The sequence below is a fragment of the Pecten maximus genome, chromosome 18 (assembly GCF_902652985.1).
Source record: "Pecten maximus chromosome 18, xPecMax1.1, whole genome shotgun sequence".
NCBI classification, from domain to species: domain Eukaryota; kingdom Metazoa; phylum Mollusca; class Bivalvia; order Pectinida; family Pectinidae; genus Pecten; species Pecten maximus.
The window spans coordinates 20,931,729-20,955,509 of NC_047032.1; the positions used below are offsets into that span (position 1 = coordinate 20,931,729).

The following is a 23,781-nucleotide window of genomic DNA, read 5'->3' on the forward strand; positions in this document are numbered from 1 at the left end:
TGTTTTTGTTATATTTTGTCATTTTTGTCATGATTGTGTCATTTTTGTCATGTTTTGTCATGATTTTGTAAATTTTTTTGGTCATGATTTTGTCATTTTTGTCATGTTTTGTCAAGATTCTGTCTTGTTTTGTCATTTTTGTCATTATTTTGTAATGTTTTGTCATTATTTGTCATGATTTTGTCATGTTTTGTCATGATTTTGTCATTTTTGTCATATATTATCATGATTTTGTCATTTTTGTCATGATTTTGTCTTGTTTTGTCATGTTTTTGTCATTTTTGTCATGATTTTGTCATGTTTTGTCATCATTTTGTCATGATTTTGTCATTTTTATCATATTTTATCATGACTTTGTCATGTTTTGTCATTATTTTGTCATGATTTTGTCATGTTTTGTCATGATTTTGTCATGATTTTGACATGTTTTGTCCTTGTTTGTCATGATTTGTCATGATTTTGTCATGATTTTGTCATGATTTTGTCATGTTTTGTCATGATTTTGTCATGATTTTGTCATGTTTTGTCATGTTTTGTCATTATTTTGTAATGTTTTGTCATTATTTGTCATGATTTTGTCATGTTTTGTCATATTTTATCATGATTTTGTCATGATTTTGTCATGATTTTGTCTTGTTTTGTCATGATTTTGTCATTTTTCTGTCATGATTTTGTCATGTTTTGTCATGTTTTTGTCATGATTTTGTCATATTTTGTCATATTTTGTCATTTTTGTCATGATTTGGTCATTTTTGTCATGATTTTGTCATGATTTAGTTTTTTTATGTGTTTAATTCAGAGTGTGAGGGTTATGGTGTGTATGGTACAGAATGCTAAACAATATATCTATATACTAGATTTGAAATTCCTGAACGTGCAACCCTAGAAGGTTATTTATGCAAGAGCACAAAATTGTTTTGACATTTCAAGATGAGCCAGGAAGCTGTCAACATGGATCCAACACTCTCTCCACCACAGAAAGTCTTTATAAAATGTGAGGATTGTGCCAAAAGTTATCGATCAAAGAAATCTGTGAAAAGACATGTCAGAACTAAACATGGGTAAGTGTCTTTTTTTGTAAGAAGTTAGTAAGAAGTCATGTTTTTTTTTCATACTTATCTAAAAAATCATGTCTTTTTTTTATACAAATCTAAAAAAATCATGTCTTTTTTTTTATACAAATCTAAGAAATCATGTCTTTTTTTATTACAGATCCAAGAAATCATGTCTTTTTTTATACAAATCTAAGAAATCATGTCTTTTTTTTATACAAATCTAGGAAATCATGTCTTTTTTTATTACAGATCCAAGAAATCATGTCTTTTTTTTATTACAGATCCAAGAAATCATGTCTTTTTTTATACAAATCTAAGAAATCATGTCTTTTTTTTTTTATTACAGATCCAAGAAACCATACACATTGAGTAAAGTAGACAACTCCCCTATAGAATATAAAGAAGGAAATACTCACAACAATATAGATCAATTACAAACATATGAAGAACAAACTCAAACTGAAGATGATGATGAAAATGAAAGAGAATTTAACCCAGTGATTTATGATGTTGAAACTGTGTACAGCTTGGGTAATGCAACGTTTTTGAGAATAAACTCTGATTGTGCATTGCTGCAGAAACGTATAACAACTCTGAAACTGACTTTTGAACAAATGGTATTGATAGAAGAACTCTCTCCAGCAATTCATTCATGTATACAAGATTTTAAAGACAACAAATCTGTAAAATATTTACAAGAATTAGGAAATGATGTTTTCATAGGAATTCAAACACCCTATGTATGTGTAGATATTAGAAAGTTCTTTAAGATACCTGCCACTGATCAAATACATCCTACCAAAATAGGAATACCACTATCTTTTGTAGAATTTGAATCTCTTGTAAACCATATTAAACATGTCTCTTCCATTAAAAACAGTCAATAGAATATGTTATTACCTCAAAAATAAGTATTATTTAATTAGATGTAGATATTTGATTTTTAGATATGATATGTTTGTAAATGTTAATTCAATAGAGAAATATGAATATGTTATAAAGGGTATGTTTTATGATGAACAAGTTACAGTTAAAAGATTAGCTGTATTACAAACATTTACTGAAGCTTTAGATAACCATCATCATACTGATAAATATATGAAAAGGTTTAGACAATCTAGATTAACATATTGTTTGTAATTTGATGTTTGTAATTTTTACTTATTTCAATTGTTAAAATAAAAAAAATTAGTTGGAAAAATCTGAGTATTTTCTTATTTCATGGACCAAAAATGGGAATGGGATAAGTTTGTTTGCTGAAAAGTAAAGAGAGAAAATTGAAAACATGTTTTTAATGTCTTTTATTTTCAAAAGTAGAATACAAATTTAAATATTACCAACCTGAAAAAAACAATCTTCATAGCAGCTCAAAAATTCCGTGTATTAGAAAAAACAACACTGTTTTTCATTTTTTTATTCATTAACATTGATACAACAAATCTCATGAAAAATATGTACCTGAAATGCAAACAAATACTTACCATACTCATCTACATACAAATGTACAATATAAAATAGATTTTCTCAAAAAAACGTGTACCTATTTTACAGAAAAATACCGTGAACAAATATTTGACCATGGGGGGCATATAATATGTTTACTAATATGCTACATTATTAATTAAATATATATCCTAACTTTTAATGAAATAAATAACAAAAATTCATTCTAAATACTCACCACACACCCGTCACCTCTGGAATCCAGGACAGCAATGGAACGCTGGTATGCAGATGTTCTAAATGTGACGTCACAAGAAGCGCCACCTATGAATAGATTCAATGAAGAAAACATTCTACGGAAATCCATACTATACATGAAAAGACACTATCTAACCTTTTAAAATTATTAAAATTGTGAAGATATCAATTCAGAATTATTATTTTGAACTGACATGATTCCATTTTACAATACAAACCATTTAAATCTATTGTAATTTACGGAAAATGACCTCCGTACAACTTCAGACAGTTATGGATGTGACGTCACACTCTCTAGAAAGTTCCGGGAATAGAAAGTGAAAGCATTTTACCATGGTCGTATTTGTAGTTCTAGCAACAAAACAAAACCTTTAAATTATCAAAACTATGAAGACATCAACTCAGAATGATTATTTTGAACTCAGATGATTTCATTTTACAATAAAAACTATCTAAATCTACTGTAATCTCCAAAAAATGACCTCCGTACAACTCAAGACATTTATGGCTGTGACCTCACAGTTCCGGGAATAGAAAAGTGAAACCAGTTTACCATGGTAATATTTTTAGTTCTAGCAACAAAACAAAACCTTTATTTTACTACTGTAGTGAAGACATCAATTCAGAATGATCATTTTGAACTGAGATGATTTCATTTTACAATAAAAACTATCTAAATCTACTGTAATCTCCAAAAAATAACCTCCGTAACACTGAGTCAATGATAACTTGAGCATCAACAAATCAATCTCCGTAAATCATGATAAAAACAAACTTCCTTGGTATATTTACAATAACTATTCTATGATAAGATTAAAAAGATTAAAGAAACAACTTACCTGCTATATTTTATAATGTTAAAACCCATAAACATCCTGAGGTGATGTAAACACATGGAGGCTGCCATGTTGAATTCTTCACAGCCTCATTCTGGAAAGTTTGGTGGTTTACACATATTTAAAAATGGGGTGTAACAAATCGAGCATGGCTGATACACAGACAGAAACTTTTTACGTGTCATCAGGATCATTTGTCATGAGATCTTGTTTTAATCACCAAGGCCTCTGATGAATTTGGTTCCAATGTTTTTTGGTATACACCATGAATCATCAACAATAGATATTGAAAGAAGAAGATGTCCAAAAGAACCTGAAAAGATAAAATCTCAAGAAAATACAGTTAAAGAAAGGTACAACTGTACGTCACTTCTGTATTTTGAAACCAAGATACAGGGGAGAGAATTGATGGCATCTATGGAGGTTTTTTCTCTCCCAGAATGCCACTTTTCAAGATGGCTGCCCCATTGGCAGCCATCTTGAATGGGGCATTCTGGGAGAGAGAAAACCTCCAGGGTGTCATCATATCTCTCAACAGCTGACAGAACTAACGCGTTGTTGCGACTTAAGGGGCATCTCAACAGCAAATCCAGTCAAAACAGTGATATTTTACAAGCCTATAAATTCCTACTATGGTGCAATTTAACAGAAATAACTTGAACATTTAGTATGTATCATGGCAAATGGTGGGACTTGCTGTTGACATGTAATTTTTAAACTGTTTGTAAATTTCAACAAAACATACGAAAAATGCATGTTTCAGGGGGACATAATAAGCTCATTTGTATCGCATATATTGCACAAACTAACCGTGTTGTTTTGCTCACAAGTGTCTAAAGCACAAAATAGTATATTATTTTGACCTTGAAATGCAAATGGCGGCCGTGAATGATATCACACAAATATGGCATATGAGGATGTAATTCAATTATCAAAAATGCCCCTATCAGACATTATAAAGCACTCTACAAATGACAAGATGACTGATTTTAGGAAAAAATATTCAACCGTTGAGGTAAAATATGCCTATTTAAAAAAAATGGCCACAAACTTACAAGTTTTATATTTTGACTTTAAAAGGCCCTTCTTAGTATGATAAAGAAAACCTTAAAAAATGAAATAGTAGCACTTTTATTGATTGAAATGCCTCCCTATATGCCATAGTTGTGTGCTATTATCCACAGCCGCCATTTGCATGTCAAGGTCAAAACAAAATAAGCCTTTATATGTACATAAAGTAAAATCCGGTCAAACAAATGCTCCAACCCTGTGCTATAGACACTTGCGAGCATAACAGCTTGGCTATTTTTTAGGTTTGGTCATTTACGTGACTTATATTAGAATTATGACATGTTACATATTACCACAAAGTAACTCTATAGAAGAAACTGATAGCATCTTCAGCAAATCATCAATGATTGTAAGAAACTGCATGTCCTAACAATCATGTTCGTATATTACATGACTATTTTTGTGCAAATCTTTAGACGCTTATTCGTGTTTGAAAAGCAACTAATTCTGCTGTACAGATGACCCTTCAACTACGCTTATTAGATGATAACCCAGATGAATTCATGTTCCGTCTATTTTTCATTACACTCTGCTCCCGTACCCTACCCATATTCCTGTTTGACACTCCTAACCTACTCGACCGTTTGGTCGTCTTCCTATTTCGTACAGCCTTTCTACATCATTGCACCTACAAATGTAGCCCATCCTACCACCGTACACCATATCCTCATAACTCCCCATCTGTACTCCACCCTGTCTACCCTACCCAGCCCGTACCATCCATTCCTACTTCCCTGCCTCTCCGTATCAATACCCCGTAACCCCCCCCCCCCCCCCCCCCCCCCCTTCTGAAGCCTCATATATACAGGAGAGGAGACGTGTGATGATGACATTTACCTGCAGTATACGCTCCAGTGTCAACTATTTTTACCGAAGTCGATAATTGTCATATTATCTTATTGTAAATTCGGATCAATCCGTATATATACACTGTAGTTCGCTGTTACAACTACTTCCCCTCTGACAAAAACCCAGAATACCTACAGACTGCCTTTTCACAAGTCCAACAGTCATCCGACGATCCCTCCTCGACTTATACCCCATTATCGCGTTAGTGTAGTTTGGATTCCGTTCGAATTCCCTGTTTGGAGCCCCCTGCTCACGAGATGCAGCAGCGGTATATATACCTGTACGTTTACCTGTATTCCTAGGTAAATACACTAACATTTACAACCCGTGTGTTGACAGGAGACCGGTAATCACCGCGGGGAAATCACTACACCTGAACCAGCCAGCAGTACCTTAGTTCTCTTCTCCACACGTCAGTCTGGAATTCAAGATTTAATCACCAGGTGAGATTATCATTTAATATCGTGTGGTATTGAGAGTTTGCTTAACATTTCATTACCGGATTTAATTTGTTTGCTTATTGTTATATAAAAACGGAATGTTTGCAAAATATTAAAGCATATATGTAGATATGTATAAAATCATATACAATTACATTAATTTCGAAAAAGGATAAACAAGAGAAATGAAGGAAAAGAGCCTAATCAGTTTGAGTGGTTACAAGGTAAACGTTATGTTTTATTATCAATGATACACATGATGTTTTTCCATATCGGATATTACATCATAATATCCTTAACAATGAATATGATATACAGCTGCTAGAATACAGCATCTTTAAAATAGCTATTGATAGGACGTTAAACAATACCAAACTGAACATAAACAAACTCTGCTATTTATATAATTGAAATGTACAACTGCTAAAATACGGCATCTTTAAAATAGCTATTGATAGGACGTTAAACAATACCAAACTGAACATAATCAAACTCTGCTATTTACATAAATAAAGACGGTTAAATAACTCGGTGTGAGGTGAATATGTGGTTGTATTAACCAAAATGATATTAACAAAGACGATGTCGAGCTTAACATTACCTCTGATGTCTGTAAATCTAATTAGCTTGAATATTTGTCGTTAAATATTATGGGATTAATCATTGAAAAAAAAAGGATTTTAAAAAGGAAAAAAAAACTGTATTTGCCAGACAACATTGTAACGTTATATTTCAAGTGACATGACAATATGATGATGTCGACCTGACATTTGTAAAAATAGTAATACATGTGTCAATATCTGTAAAACACGGGAGGAAAAGATTGACTTACTCGTAAACATTATGTTCGCCATTCAGTGTGATTTTGTTGATGTTTAGTTTAATGTCCTATCAACAGATATTTGTTTTTGTAGCACTTTTAAAATAGCACATGCTTGAAATATAATTTCATATGCAACATATAATTATTTCTATTGATTTCTGCGAAACAGAGTATATTACACGCGTGGCTATGTAGTATGGGATTTTGTTAAACGAGTTTAATTATTTTATGCCACGATCCTCATTAAATTTCCTTAAATTTCATATAAGATAGCCATGAGAGTAAATTTATGAGAATATAAGTAAAAATGTTCAAACATATTTTTAAGACTCGGCATAGAAATCATGCGACGTCACAGATTCACTGTGACGGCGTAAAGTATTTGTGACGTCACAATACGACAACATGTCATGATCAGTTGTATATAATTATATTTTAGGAAATCGTATAAAAGCTGACAGGGGAAATTAAAAACTTAAAAAGATATCCTATGATTGCAATATGTTCCGTTTATCGTTTCTACGTGAAAGCCTAACGTCTCCCTTGACAATTGCCTCACTTTTGGCATTTAGTTGAGCGGTCGCCCCTGTGAGGATGAGTTTAGGTCCGTATATAAGACATACCTCGTGCTGAAGTGACGGCATCAAACCTTCAGGGTAACAACTTTACACGCAGTTATTTCAATGTGTATGTTGTTAATTTCATATTCCATGTGAAATCAGATTGCTAAATTTATCTTTTACTCACTAATATATATACATCTGAATGGTGTGTTATTATTGGTGACAACTTTTGTTTTCAATTTCAAATCGAATGTTTTTTTCCCAAATAATGTTAATTAAGGTCAGGCCTATTATGTAGGTACATGTACATCTACGCAGAATGTTTTATCCTTATTACAAAAGTTCCAGATTGTACGTCCAACTACATGACTTGCACTGCTAAATCATAGGATATACAATATTCACGAGGAAAATATATATCCAGTAGTTTTTAGGGACACCAAAGGTGAATCAATGAATAAAAAATAAATATAAAAACATAATTAAGATTAAGGAGATATTAACAAGTGTTTTCTGCCAATTCATTATTATTGTACTGCTGTTATTATTACCTGATTCATATGAAAAATGCATTTCTCGCAAAATATTCAATGTGCAACAAGATTTTTTATCCATATACATAGTTATATCAATTAAAACAAGTGATGCTGTTTATTATCATAGAATATATGTTTTTAAGTACGTAATTGGAGTTAACGTTTTGGTCAGACCCCTTGTTGGCTTAATATGGCGCTGATACTAGAAACATGTGAATCAATATTTAATCGATTTTGTTGCTATGGTTATTCACAATCTTTAACGCGCTTTATGAGCGTCTTCTTAATTGGCGATTGAAATGTAACATCCATTTGTGTTGTCAGAGACGTTGGGCGTAGATAAAGCTTATACCCTTGAGTGGTGCTCATGGTAACATATCAAAGGTTTCTTTTTGTAGATCAATGTGTTTATGGTGATAACGTACAATTGTAGGACTTTTCTCTCAATTTCCGTGTCCAGGTGAAGTAGCATTGTCAATATACATCCGACTATTCACATCACTTTCAAAAGCCTTGTAAGTTTAGCAATGCTTTTGACATGTTTTCTTTTACAATAACTGTTTATTATGCCCAGTTTCTCATAAATTTTACTCAATTTCCATTTTGTTGCCTTTATTATATAGAGGATATGTCTTGAGTTTCCCTTCATAGTAGATTTATGATACGAGTTTTGAATTTTTTATTTTTGCGAGCCTCTGGCGAGCAAAAATAAAAAATTCTAAACGAGTATCATAAATCTAATATGAAGGGAAACGAATGACAGATTCTTTTTATCATATGACGTTTTCTTTCATCGTTCCCCATCAAAAACTGATTTTCTCTTTTGCCTTGAATCGTCACATCTCAACCAAATCACCCGAACCTTCGAAGTAGGTCAATTATACCGATGAGAGAAGAAATAGTTCTAACACAACTGACTCTTGAAAAGGATTCATTTTATTAAATACACGTCTCAAAACAAAATTTCAGCATTTTTTCATTTAATCTATAATAGATAAATTGTCCTTGGTGTTTGAAACAATGAGGAAAATATTTTAGTTTGAAAGTTCATGAGCGACTGTTTTTGATGTGACGAAGCCGTGACGTCACTTGGCGCGATAATGGAGGCTTCGTTGTACAAATGTCTATTCGCTGTCGCTGTCGTACAGAACCATTGTACGGCGCCTTTTCACTGCTTTGTGTTTATCCTCGTCCTCGCGGGAGTTTATGGAGATGTGAAATGTTCCACCGTGAATATTCCCACTGAACATTGTGTTCAGACTGCCGTGAAAAGCGACTTTGGATGCCGATTTGTTGGCAGTGTTGTTTGTTTTGACATTACACGTGTTTGTCGACGACAGTGTCAGCATGTTATTCTGAGTAACCGTTGAAGGCAAGTTGTAACAAACTACATTGCCGTTTTTCATGAGGATTTTATTAAATAATGTTATTATTTGTTTATTTGAAAAGAATCTAGACTAGATATGTCTTATCGGACAACGCAACCGCAATTTTCTATCGGAGTTGAAATATGTTACTAGGGGTCATAAAATAGATGTTTGCCAGGCCTAATTTAACATCTTATAGTATAAATATAATTAAAAAACTTAGGATGTTTACATATTGGATTTTATCTTTGATTGTACAATATGTTATGTTAATAGACCAATTTGTCGTTCAGTTGATTTTTTTTCAAAGTTTACAAGCACTAGTCGCCATTTTTACGAGTCGTAGTAAAAAGAAGTAGGTCGTTCCCACGCGTATGAATACAGTTCTCACGGAACCAGCCAATCAGCGTAGCGAAAGGTGTTATTACACTAGTGTCATAAAGAAAATTTATGTGATGGGTTTATGACACCGTATATAACGGTAGTCATATGATAAAAACATTTATCCGCCTGATCTTTTACTTTAATCAACACCACATTCACTCAGCCTTTACCATTTTACTTCAGTAATACATAACGAAACTTTTAGGATTTCATGTTGTTAATTGGTTTTTTTTTTATAATCCAGACTTGCTTCAAAAATGTACGCAGATAATGTTATTGATTTATCTTTGACAAAGCGTTCCTTTTAATACCATGCCATTTTACTTCGCTCCCTTCGGGGCCGATTACGAATCAAGGAAAAAGTGACCTTGCAAATCCCTCCAATAGATGTGTTGATCAGACGTTTTCAAAATTGTTTTTGCCATATCAATCAAATCTGTCCTAAAACATAAAACCGAATACACTGCGTGCTGACTCGTCAGCATCTTATAGTAGCCAGCAAGAACAATTCTTAACGAATTGAAGACAATTAAAAATACTCAATTTAAACAAAATAAGTTTCTGTTTTTACGATATAAACATATTTCCGCGTAGCATTTTCGTTGAAGCAATAAAAAGCATTGACAGCATCTGTCAAGATACAGTCAGTACGAGATGTTGGTTGTTTGGCTGCAGGCTAGTTTATTTAAAAATCGTTAAACCCCAATTCACCTGGCTGTGACATCACAATATATTTTAAATTGCTGTAGTCCGTCTTTAAAATTATGTCTTATTACAAGAAAAACGAATACCTTTTCACTTTCTGTACTAACTTTCAAATAAACATTGTATATGAATGGACGAAAATTGACGCAATCATGGGAGAAGCATAGTTTTTTCTTTAATTGCAGAAGTGATTGAAGATGTTAACATTAAACAAACAGCCGCCGGCTTACTTAACTGATATAACTTCCCGCTACACAGATGCATTTATAATATCGCCCTGATTTGTATATATATACCATTCATTTCATGTGGATATTTGAATATAAGTTCATGAGTAAAGATAAGCTAAAAGCGTACACGTCATATTTATGTATCGAAATAAGTCGATTACCTGTACCCAAACTGAGTTCAATTTTGTAGATTTTTTGTTTAGCTTTTAGTTCTTTATTTTGTGGGTTTGGTTGAATCTTGACACACTTTTATTGGGTTTCCATACAGAGTATTTATCTTTTAAGTATAAATACACCCTAAGACTTTCAAGACTATAGATTTGTTAACAGGTATAAACACTGTACCTTAGAAATATTAATTGCAATAAAACAATTAAGCACCCTCATATCATTTCATCCTAAAGAAGAGACGAATTCCTGATAAATCAATATTTTATAACATTTTATTCAAAAATGTTCTTTCATGCATAAGGTATCGAGATGCCTTAACGTATTTTTGTTTTAAACATAATAATAAAATGACAGTTCATATGGTTCTGATGAACACATACTGTATAATATACTTTCTTTATGGTGCTCGGTAGCATCATTAAATGTCATCAGTTAGGTTTCCCTGTGCACCCTTTTCATCAAGTGCCATATTCAATAACTTTGGTTGAAGTTGTGGTAAACATCTGGTCAGTTAATGACGGCCTTCACCGTGTGAAAGATGCAGGAGTGTGGTGATGGCTTAACATTGGTATGAAGTTGGTTAGAGAGAGCTTTCCAAGGAAAATCTGTTTGAAAAGCAAAAACGACCTCTCGCGCTTCAATCCGATTAATATAAATATGAAAAGTTTATTCAACCTGTGTCGCCATTGCTGTAAAATGAGCAATAAATGAAGTTTACATTGACATCTGATGATCATTGTTCCGTTTCTTTACAGTTGTCATGGTAATTGTTTTTGTCATATGTTGTCATGGTTGTATCAATTTTTGGTTAAAGACATTATATTTTGCCGTTTAAGTATAACCTTTATTTGTTTTACAACAACGGCGGAATAAGTTACTGTATAACGACTAAATCATGATTTTTTTGCCCGGATGAAAGCAGGGGGAAAATTCCGGAATGGTCAGGGATATTTACTTGTGTGTTTGTTTTATCTTTGATGCTGATATTCGTAATTCTTATTTCTGGGATACAGAATCGCTTTTGTCTGTTTTTGTTTAGTGGGGAAAAGAGTACCAAAACAACAGAAAATTGACTCGTTATACAAATTGACTCGTAATACAAATTGACTTGTAATACAAATTGACTTGTAATACAAATTGACTTCGTCAGTTTACTTCTGTATGGTAGCAGTAATAACGTTGAAATCAGTTTCACAAACACAGACACCACACGCATGCATCGCTCACACTGATGATGACATTCGTAAATGACTAGCTGATGAAAGGTCGTTAGACGGTGCAAATATTAAACTAAATATTGTAACATAAATTCATCCTCTATATACATGTATATGCGTGTGTACATCATGGTGTTATATTAAAAAACAGGATTCGTCGCCCTTGCCAAGCATGGCCATTTAACCGGCCTTTAATATCTCAATGTTATTGACATTGTGTCAAACAGTAATCATTATATTCTATCTTTCATATACACAATCACCTGCCACATAGTTATAATTTTGTTGAGAAAAGTCTATCTCCGAAAAACTAGGGTATATTTCTTTCCCACCGCCCGTGTACAGATCATGAATATAACGAATATACCCTTTAGTAATCTAACCCTCATATTTATGAAAGTCATTTAACCAAAACAAGGTTTTAAGGTTTTATTATCATCACTCTGTCTGATGGTATATAGACCGGAACACGAGCCGATTTCGACGGGAGGTCGCAGCCAGAAGTCTCGTCGAATGAACAGATCAGTACACAATTATAGGAGCTCTGTCCAGAAACTGAATATGTGTAGAAAATGTCATTTTTTAATCAAATTTCAACCTTTAGTATGAACTATGTACCAATGTTTTTGGTTATGCACCAAAGTTATAAGATTGGAGAATATGTCGAGTGATTTTATTGACCTCATGTAAGAAATGGTTATCATTAAACTTGATATATATTGTCTTTAGACACAGTCACAGGCCCTATAGTCGCAGGCATAAAGTCAAAGGCCCTAGAGTCATCGGCCGTATAGTCAATGACCCTAAAGTCATCGGCCGTATAGTCAAAGGCCCTAAAGTCATCGGCCGTATAGTCAATGACCCTAAAGTCATCGGCCGTATAGTCAAAGGCCCTAAAGTCATCGGCCGTATAGTCAATGACCCTAAAGTCATTGGCCGTATAGTCAAAGGCTCTAAAGTCATCGGCCGTATAGTCAAAGGCCCTAAAGTCATCGGCCGTATAGTCATTGCCCCTAAAGTCATCGGCCGTATAGTCAAAGGCCCTAAAGTCATCGGCCGTATAGTCAATGACCCTAAAGTCATCGGCCGTATAGTCAAAGGCCTTAAAGTCATCGGCCGTATAGTCAATGACCCTAAAGTCATCGGCCGTATAGTCAATGACCCTAAAGTCATCGGCCGTATAGTCAATGACCCTAAAGTCATCGGCCGTATAGTCAATGACCCTAAAGTCATCGGCCGTATAGTCAAAGGCCCTAAAGTCATTGGCCGTATAGTCAACGGCCCTAAAGTCGCAGACCGTATAGTTACAGGCATTCCAGTCACAAGCTCTACAGGCACAGGCCCTAAAGTGACTGGCCCTTTTGTCACAGGCCCTATTAACTCAGTCCTTATACTCACAGTCCTGCTCTCGTCCTTAAAGTCACATGCCCTGTTATCTCATCCACTATTGTCACAAGCCCTAAAGTCACATGCCATATACTCACATGCCCTAAAGTCACAGGCCCTGTTGTCTCATCCACTATTGTCACAAGCCCTAAAGTAACAGCCTCTAGAGTCTCATGCCTTGAAGTCATGGCGCTATACTCATATACCTCAAAGTAACAGCCTTTATAGTCACAGGCCCTATTGTCTCGTCCCCTATAGTCTCATCCCTATTGTCTCGTCCCCTATAGCTACATGCCCTATTGTCTCGTCCCCTATAGTAACAGGCCCTATTGTCTCGTCCCCTATAGTAACATGCCCTATTGTCTCGTCCCCTATAGTCACAGGCCCTATTGTCTCGTCCCATATAGTCACTTGCCCTATTGTCTCGTCCCCTATAGTCACAGGCCCTATTGTCTCGTCCCCTATAATCACAGGCCCTATTGTCTCGTCCCCTATAGTAACAGGCCCTATTGTCTCGTCCTCTATAGTCACAGGCCCTATTGTCTCGTCCCCTATAATCACAGGCCCTATTGTCTCGTCCCCTATAGTCACATGCCCTATTGTCTCGTCCCCTATAGTCACAGGCCCTATTGTCTCGTCCCCTATAGTCTCGCCGCTATTGTCTCGTCCCCTATAGTCTCGCCCATATTGTCTCGTCCTCTATAGTCACAGGCCCTAGTGTCACATGTCTTGAAGTCACAGGCTCCATAAGCTACTATTCGACAGTCGTAAAACTACAGGTACTGGTATGGACACAGGTAATATAAGGTTCGTTTTACATATCTCGCCTGTGATAATTCTAACTTACATGTGACATACATTCTTAACTTGAACTCAGGTTTGGTACCCGCCCTCATCATAACTTACGGCAGCTGGTTGCATTACAATATTACTAGCTACGGTTCAGTTACACACAACGACTAATCAAAAGGTTATTGAGTACACGTAGAAAAATGTTTTCAATTTTTATTGAATCAAGCATTCGATCTTAAAAGGAAACGAGGATTTATTTTGCATCACTCCTCCCAGTCATGTCAGCTTATTGTGACCTAGTATGTACAGGTCTATACATAGTGAGCTGAATCACGATTCGGTTGGTTTAGTATTGTAATGTCCTATAATCAACTGTGGTCATTTAAGTTCAGTTTGGTGAGGCCAAGGCGATTTTCCGATTCATCTAACCTATTAATCGCTGCCTCGGTGCAATGGAACCATAATAACTTGATCAATTAGCTAGCCATGCGTCTTGCTGTCACCATGTGTAAATGTGCAAGTTTGAGGAGAACACCGTAAGATCAGGTAGATCACGTATATTGTACAAAATAACCAAGCATTTATGCTCACAAGTATCAATAGCAGGTGGTAGGGACATTCGTTTCACCGAATTTCACCTTATAAAAGCATAAACATCGATTCTGTTTTGACCTTGAAATGCAAATAAAAAATTATATTGCACAATTATGAAACATAGGGAGGCATATTCAATTAATAAAAATGCCCTGATTAAATGCTATTAAGATATCTAAGCATGGTAAGAAGGATATTTTCGAGACAAATAGTGGAGCTTGGGGCTATTTTTAGAAATCTGTATATTTTACCTCAAACTCTGCAGTTGGACTAACTTTCCTGAAAATAAGTCTTCTTGCTATGTTTAGGTTTCGTCATAGTGTCTAATAACCCCGGAAAGACAAAACAGTTGTGTAATGCATTATTATCGGTCAGCAAGTATAAATGTAAATCATATATTTTTTAATTCATACATCCATCACCTATTCACATAAACATGTGTGCTTTGTTAATCGTGTTATTTAACTGATATATTACAACATAAACATATTGCATATAGCATGACGCGTCATCATCACGTTCTCATAAAATCTCACGAGGGCCTTACATATAATTAGAACAACGAAACGCACAATAAAGCACAACAAAAAGTCTGCTAATTATTGCTATGCGGGGCACACGAGAATAAACGTACATTACATCTGACAAGTGTCCACAGGACATTTTATTCCGTCGTCCCCGCGTATTGATGAGTTTCTTTTAAACCATATGGCATAAAAACGTAGATGCTATCAATAAAATATTCCATCCCCTTGGGAGCTAGAAAAATTGACTAACCTGATATTTCCGTGTTAAGAAACAGGGTGATGTTTGAAGTTTTAAACTGGGAATGAAGAACAGTTAAGTTTAATTTGGTATACAAACTACAACTGTAGTTTAATTTAACTTTAATCCATACTTTTCAGAAATAACTGAACCATGGAAGCATTTGTGCACCATATCACCAACAAATTGTCGGAAATCCGGAAACCAAAGGAACCGGAAACGAAGCCGTTACAGTTTGGAGAGTTAAAGTTATGGTCATTCTGGCGCGCCGTGCTGGCCGAATTAGTTGGAACAATGCTGTTTGTATTCCTCGGATGTATGTCATCTATTCCTCTTCGGACACATACCCCTCTTGACCACGATCCTGTAAAGGTAATGTCAATCACTTCTAAATGTCAATGATGAATACATTTCGTCTTTGATGAGCAAATTCTTAATTTATGTGTAAAATCATTTCGTATGTTATTGATTTGCCTGATATTGCATTCTTTTCAGGTTTGTGTCATGCATTGCAACAGATAATTAAGGAATAACCGGTTTTTTTTATCGTTAACTGGTTTGTAAACTGCATTTTTAAAAGATCAAATGACGCAAATAGTGCAGCATGTTGAAATATCTGAGTGCAGTTTACACATCAGTAAAGGATAAAAAACAAGAATTATTCCTTTTTATATTTTATCCTGTGATTTTAATTAATGTTATCTAAAATGTAAATCGGCATTCTTGTTTGGGCGCTATACGAACAGACCTACCAGCCGAGTGTCAAAATAGAAATGATTGCGCATTAATTTTGTGCAACGGTCCGGCTACGAATAATGTATTCCTACGCGTCAAATTTCATGTTTACACACTTGTATACGAAGTTTTCGTTAATAAGGTTATATAACGAACACACTCCGCAAATGCAAATATTGTCATATGAAGACTACGGATGATGCCACGCTTTTGTAGAACTATCACTTTGAAATAGCAAACATGTATATTGTAAAATCACATCCGTCACATCAAACTTAAGACGGGCTAATAAACCGTCATTGTTTTATCTAGTTAACTACACAGCTAATGTCATTTAAGTACGGCCTTTCCAAACCAGTCGCCTCTACACTTAATATGTTAATGAGAATAAAATCTTGTCATTGTCATACTGGACATTAAGGACAGTTAACATACATTTTATTAAATTGTTTCGACCTTAAAACCTATCACCTTCCTCGACTGGGCGGACAATTAAACCCAGAATAAAACGCGCTGGGCGGACAATGCGACCATGAACCAAACGCGTTGGGCGGACAATGAAACCATGAACCAAACGCGTTGGGCGGACAATGAAACCATGAACCAAACGCGTTGGATGGACAATGAAACCTTGAACCAAACGCGCGTTGAGCGTACAAGGAAATCAAGGAACAAACGCGCTTGGCGGACAATGAAAAACAGAACCAAACGTGTTGGGTGGGCAATGGAACCCGGGACCAAACGCGCTGGGCGGAAAATGAAACACAGAACCAAACGCGTTGGGCGGACAATGAAACCAAAGACCTAACGCGCTGTATCGCAAAATAAGGCGTAGCGTAAAAAGGGTTTTGATATGAAAGTGTCAAAACACTATTCGCTGTACAATGATGGCAGCATATTAACTTGACTGGGGAACGGTGACATTATAACTTTTACTGTAAGAAGATGACAGTGTAACAAAGTATAACATTATGATGGACAGTGTTATAATGTTTTTCCATATAATGTTGGCGTTATAACCGAGTTTTACCGAATAAAAGTTTCGAGGTAATGATGCTTCATTAAACCATTTGAGTATATCTCCCTCTGTCGTTGATTTCCTGTATTTAACGGTAGAGTCAGATACGGTTCAGGAAACACTTACGTTCCAGACTGCATCATTTAGAATAACCAGAATGCACGCCCGCCCTAATGAGCCTCACTCATTTACAAGTATTTTTACAAGTGATCAGTCTTAAACAGGACCGTTCGTTAACCTACACCTGATCTATATACACACACAGACGACAATTTGTACGCCAGACGAGATGCCGATGTGTAATATCTTAAAAGGGTTGTTTATGGCCATCCTGATCGATCACCTGCAGTCTTAATCTACGTACTACATGAAAACGAAGAGGGAAGCCGTATATGAAGACTTTCTCTGGTTTCAATCCATGGATGGTTTTCGTGCTACACCTTGATCTGTTTGTTAGGCTTGCTTTAGAAAGTCGACATAATCGATGGAGCAAAATCAATGGAATAATTAGACAGCTTCCTGGGTTATATTTGCCATTCTTCCATTTAGTGCTCTAATCGTTTAAGAGCAGAAGAGTGGTTGTAATATATAAGTTAAATAAAATATCGCCTGTCCAACAACCTGTACCGGCAAGTCAGGTATCAATATCTTGCTGAAGTAAGTTTATGTTTTCTTCAGATATTGACATTTTCCACATCTAATATGACTTTTCTGCCGCATTCTGTGTATAAACATTCTAGGTCCTCTGCATTGTGGGGACATAACGACTGTGTGATGTCCCTAACATCGCTGACGAGTCCTAGAAGGATGTAACGACTGTGTGGTGTCCCTAACATCGCTGACGACGAGTCCTAGAAGAACGTAACGACTTGATAAAACCAGTGTTCAATATATGTTTTTTTTCTCACTACATGAGTTTTCGCGAAGATTTATCACAGCTGCAATTATTCTAACCAATATTATTTGTATTTTAAATACAGTGCATCAGATGCGGAGTATTTTGAGACTTATTAACATATAGCTAAGGATATAGCCCGTGGTTCGAGAGCAACCTCATTAATCCGATATACATGTATATATATATTGGTTTATTATTTTGTATTGCACCGACTTAAATATGTAATCTTATTTACATGCTCAAATGAAAGACGGGTATACATATAATCCCGGATGTAGGTAACAAACAAATCAACATAGGATTGGTTATTGAGATTCACAGAGAGCTATAGAATGCTTTGTTCTGGTCATTGTCATGTGTAGTCCATTCTTTATGGGTTAACTCCCAGTCTGATAAGGTATTACTCACACGCGACTCGCATCCCGTTACAGGCGAGTTCAGCAGAATATATTAATTGGTAAAACTTTTAACTTCAGCAATGTTAAAAATAAATATATCTTTGAAATTTAGAAAAAAACACTCACTCAAACTAACACCAACCCATTATGATGTGTGGGTTTGCATTGACTAGTTTCAAAATCCGTTTATTAATTATTGCCACACATTCATAATCCCGTATTCAAGCTGCCGTCTCAAAATAGTATCCACTACGCAAGAACTTCCGTCAATATTTGAAAAAATCAATTTCCCATAATTCTTTTTATATGTAGTGTCATATTTTGATTTAATCGCTTTTATGTGTAAATTCAAGTCATGACCTTTCATTCATTGTTTGGTCAAACAGATCAATACACGGCTTTGCCTGAACTGGATGAAGGTCATTTAGATCACACCAGTGATGGACAACATTACCCTGACCACTAATACTCTCGATGTGATGTCGAAAGTTCAGTTATTGTTGAATGTCAAGTAGTACTGACGGCAATATAAGTCAATAATCACATCACTACTGGAAGTCTCGATTTGATGTCGAAAGTTCAGTCATGGATAGATGTCGAGGCATACTGGTGACCATTTGTCGGATGAACTCTTTATGATAGGAATGTTATGTGTAATCTTGGCAGACCTGTAAACATACCTCTGATCAAATATGTATATTGCCCCTGTATAAAGTAATTCTGTGGAGGCGATGGCTGCAAATACTAACCCGCTAACGCTCAAACTAATCATCTAATTTTACAGAATATTCTGCGAACCAGAATATGTGAAAAATATAATTTGATAAAAAAAAGCATTGATATCTCTATGTATAATTTACTCTAGTGTCTTTTGAATGTACCTGAATCTCATCAGTTACACCTTGCGTTGACGGCTTGCCTTGTCGAGAAGTACATCAACCGTAAGTACGAAAACACGGAATGTACCGGGCCGCGGTCACATAGTGACCGTAGTTCATTTCAGCATATGTCACCGATATAGGTCCAGCATTTGTAAAAAATTCTTAATTGACCCGTCAAGCCCGTATCTCTCAACGTAGTAATAGTCATTGTACAATACTGGTAAGGTCAACTATGATAAACATTATTGCCAACTAGGGTCAATAACAGTTTATTGCATTCAAACTACGGTTACAGTAGGGATATGGAAACTAAGCTAACCTTAACAGGTTTTTAAACATATCGAAAATGTTTCGACGAGGTGTAACGTTGAATGTTGACCCGGGGTCAGTTGACTATAACCCCTGTATGCCGTTAAAATGGATCATGTCCTTGAAATAATGAAAGCTTACAAGGTCAATTATCAACGAATGGTCTGTTGGAAATCGACTATTCAACAAAAGTTTCACCGATCTACTCCATTTCACATAAAATGCATGGGTTTTCTAAGCGCCATCTTCTGAGTAGGTATTGTAAATAGATAAGCTCTCAGTTGATCTCCCAAATGTAATGTCTTGTCTGATCGTCCACATATTTTGTTCTGGCTGATACTTTTGATATAGTTTAACAGTCTCAGGATATTATGCTTAGTTATTTAGTTTCGAGATAGTGAAAATGACTAAATATTACGTGGTTTGAGTACGATATTTCCACCTAAATATGACGTCACAATCAGAATCCCAGATAATCGTATTCATACCATGTAAGTTTTCATCATTTTTACCATCTCGCAGCTCCCGTATTGTTCTCTGTAAACTCCCGTTGCTTATGGCCTTGCAGCAATATGATTGGTCCTCAGATGTCCTAATGTAAACATCAACAATATTCTAATGACGTCACGCAGTCGTGTCCTGACACGCCATTTGATGTACAGATTTCTGCATTCTAGTAGCCCAATGTAATCCCCTCATTGTTTTTTTAACATTGATAATTATTAGTTTATTAACTATTTTCTGATATATATATATATATATATTCTTTATATCCAATGTAATTAAAATCTAGATGGTCATTCTGACTACGTTCATGTAACGTAGTGAGAATGACCATCTAGATTTAAATTAGATTGTCTTGATATCAGAAATTCATTTTTTTATATATCAGAAATCAAATAATCAATTTTGATTTCTGGATATCAGAAAACATTTGTTTGAGATCAGGAAATCGACTTTTCGAGATCAAAGCTTATGTTTTGCTAAAAAAAACTATTACATGTATCTGAAATCAGAAAACATTTTTGATATCAGAAATGGCAATGCATATACTTTGGTCTATCCTAAAACCGGGTACAACATTGAACATATGGACCCGAGATATAGACCTATACCCATTTATACATACATGTAGGAATATGTTTTCAACATTGATTATGAGACCAGCAGCGTGTAGTCATATTCAACGTATGTCGTATGTAACTAGAACACTGACAGATCAGAAACGGTCCCCTTAAAGCTGACAGTGCAAGTTAAAAAGCATCCAATTGAGATTAAAAAAATAACAACACATGTACAGATTTCCAAAAATCGTTTTCGAGACATCCCCCAGATATGGTAGTGTCGTATCTAAGGACGAGCAGACATTTTTCTTTTTCGTTATGCATGGATATGAACCGCTATAAAATCGCGTGCGTTCATTGAGACAAGTATCAGCCTATCGATACATGCGCAAAGCGACACATCTCTCTATTATTATATAGTATACGTTCTCAATACACACGCCAACGGATTTTTGTTTTCATTGTACGAAATTGTCGATATTGGATATGGAATTTGAAGAGTTAATTATATAAATAAATATATATTTTATTTTACAATAAAAGAAAGAAAAGAAAATTTTGACAATACAATAAATTTGGGCCTCAACAAAAACATGCACCTAATAAAATTATAAACAGAGTATATATGAGTAAACTCTTACCCGAGTCTTTACAACTGTTACAGTATATTATATCCATAGTTTCAATCGATATATTTTCCGTGTCTTCGTATCATTTGTGCACGTGTCATAACGCAATTAAAGCGTGATAAAACTGCACTACTGCACTACAACAGCCCTAGTGTAGTGTAGCGTAGACAATATGAATACATCCGAGGAGTTCCGAGTGCTAGTGTAGACGCGAGTAAAAATTGGAACTCCTCGGACTGTTTACTTGTTATCGAAATGGCTGCACCCACGAAAAACACGTGAGAAAATGGATAGAGTATTTCGGATTAATTCGTTATGCATTTTTAGCATTTATTTGGAGATTTTATTTTGAACAAGATTTGAAAGATAAACTGAGAGACACTGACCATCTTTCTGCTCAGGTTACAGGTAAGTGCTTCGTCTGTTTGGTGTCGTTCGCGAATACAGTTGTAGGTCACGTGGTGTACATATGTAGTGTAGGTGATACAGGTGTGAACACCTGAGATTAGAGTGAATGCGAGTGTGACGAAGCACGTTCTTTTTATAGCAGCGGCGGCTTGGTTGTATCCACAGGCGCTTGCATAGAAAATGAGAATTAAAAAAAAATGATATCAGTGGTATGTGTACTGTGTAATACAGAAGGCCGGAAACTCCGCCACGAGCGAAACGGCACCCCATATCACTTCAATCGACTAAAAAACACATTTATTCAAACTGACACGATGTACACTATATACAACCGTCATCGGGAAACATTCATCTTTAACCTACCGTGTCACTTAATACGAATTGTTACATCCAAAACACAATTATCCGTGAAAACATCGCCGAATTCCTCGCTCAGCACGCCATTTTTCAAACGGCTCCCTCAGCCTGTCCAGATTCTTCATTTACATACGGGGTTAAAAGGTCATGCGATTATATAATCGACTGTCACCAGGTGCACTTTTGGGGGTCATCTCGGCATACTTTATTTTACATGTGCATGTACAGGACGTCGTTTGCGAGATCACGGACTAATAAGATAGCATGTTTTAATGCCAGTGATGAGATCGTCCTTTTCTTTTCTTCAACTGCATCATTTCGGTAGTTGTTGAACTTCGTTTTGAAAACGAAAGATTGCATGTAACGTACTCCTATACGTATATGAGGTCTTATTCCACCTGATTACATTGGTGGATATTGCGACCTCATATTCCCTCAGCGTGTTTTTCTTGTAGCTGCCAGCGCCCTGATTCTGGGGCGCGACAAAAAAGTGTCATAAACCATCTAAAACGATAATTCATGTTAACAAATATGTGTACGCTTACTTGTTGATGAAGTATCAATCCATTTATGCACAAACTGTTGATGGACACCTCTTAAATATAATTATATCCACAATAATTCACTTGCAACCTGCTGTGTTCAAATATTGGGTCACTAAAACAACTTTGCTGTTCCAGTCATTATAAAATACGGATTACAAATAAAACGGATAGCGTAAGGTTATATTTTCACAACGTTTCGTTTGTTTCGTCTATTTCAACTCCAAATTTGGATAAACCGGAAATAACCTCGAGAGGTCACAATCAAAACAAGTATGGCGGTATATACAAATGGGACCTACGCTTAAACGACAAAAGAGGCTAATAATCACTGATCTTGGATATAGATATGGACACACGTTGTGTAACTTTGTGTATTTATGATAGATAAATAGAATAAGGTAGGTCAGATCATATGAAATGTGAGTAAAGATAACTTTTAAACGACTTTAATTAGGTGGGTCACAGCAACAGGTTTTATGTGCGGTGGTGATTAGAGGTTACATGACAGCGTGTCAAAAGTTTCCTGTCGTGTAAACCTCTAATATTATTGGAGTACATGTAACGGTGCTCAGTAACTTGTTCAAGACAGGGCCGGGACATTATACGTATACCATGAACTAGCAGTATCAGTTGAACTTTTTCGAAGTTAAAATTTGGATGGGGTAATAGCTGATAGTTGTTTGATATTTTGTTTTTTATTGAACCTGCCATCTATTTAGGGTTATGCCTATCTTCAATTAAAAAAATGGACCACTACATGACTAGTTAAAAAGATATAGACCACACACAATATCGGTAAGAATTTGTTCGAGCGCCGGCAACGTAACCTATGGTGAGATGACCACGATATATAGCTGTTGGTTGGAGAACCGGTCACGTAACCAGTGGCGAAAATCCGAGATGCGTGGCTCGACGCTCCCTACCCGGTTCGTGTTTCTCGGGAAATAAGATACGGGTCGGTCTGCGTTCACTTTATCCGAACTCCTGATATTGTCTGCTAACGGTGCGATAAGCCAAACAAACGAACCCGCGTAATAACTCAAATAATAGCCAT

At 35.5% G+C, this 23,781-nt stretch overlaps 3 protein-coding genes across 3 annotated transcripts in view; all 3 read left to right on the forward strand.

The window, feature by feature from the left end:
• Positions 1–913: 913 nt before the first annotated feature.
• Positions 914–2,057, forward strand: LOC117317161. Its single transcript, XM_033871960.1, has 2 exons — positions 914–1,061; positions 1,402–2,057. Exons 1-2 carry the CDS (start codon positions 931–933, stop codon positions 1,940–1,942), a joined length of 672 nt encoding a protein of 223 aa, XP_033727851.1. The 5' UTR covers positions 914–930; the 3' UTR covers positions 1,943–2,057.
• A 3,772-nt stretch (positions 2,058–5,829) lies between these two features.
• The window catches only part of LOC117316786 (aquaporin-1-like), a 65,205-nt gene continuing 47,253 nt past the window's right edge, over positions 5,830–23,781 (forward strand). The window contains exons 1-2 of the mRNA XM_033871553.1: positions 5,830–5,955; positions 15,626–15,857. Coding sequence (XP_033727444.1) covers positions 15,639–15,857 — 219 coding nt within the window. The 5' untranslated portion in view covers positions 5,830–5,955; positions 15,626–15,638. The remainder of the gene's footprint in view (positions 5,956–15,625; positions 15,858–23,781) is intronic.
• On the forward strand, positions 12,609–13,491 carry LOC117316301. Its single transcript, XM_033870842.1, has 2 exons — positions 12,609–12,634; positions 12,678–13,491. The coding sequence occupies exons 1-2, from the start codon at positions 12,609–12,611 to the stop codon at positions 13,489–13,491; spliced, it is 840 nt and encodes a 279-aa protein (XP_033726733.1).

What these genes read in the sequence shown, in the direction of transcription:
- LOC117316301 (XM_033870842.1), top strand. Translation starts at nt 12,609, where the DNA reads ATGTCGAGTGATTTTATTGACCTCAT. An exon ending in AGTGATTTTATTGACCTCAT is followed by an intron (nt 12,635 to 12,677) that starts GTAAGAAATGGT and finishes TATTGTCTTTAG; the next exon opens with ACACAGTCACAGGCCCTATA.
- LOC117317161 (XM_033871960.1), top strand. Translation starts at nt 931, where the DNA reads ATGAGCCAGGAAGCTGTCAACATGGATCCAACACTCTCTCCACCACAG. An exon ending in CATGTCAGAACTAAACATGG is followed by an intron (nt 1,062 to 1,401) that starts GTAAGTGTCTTT and finishes TTTTTATTACAG; the next exon opens with ATCCAAGAAACCATACACAT.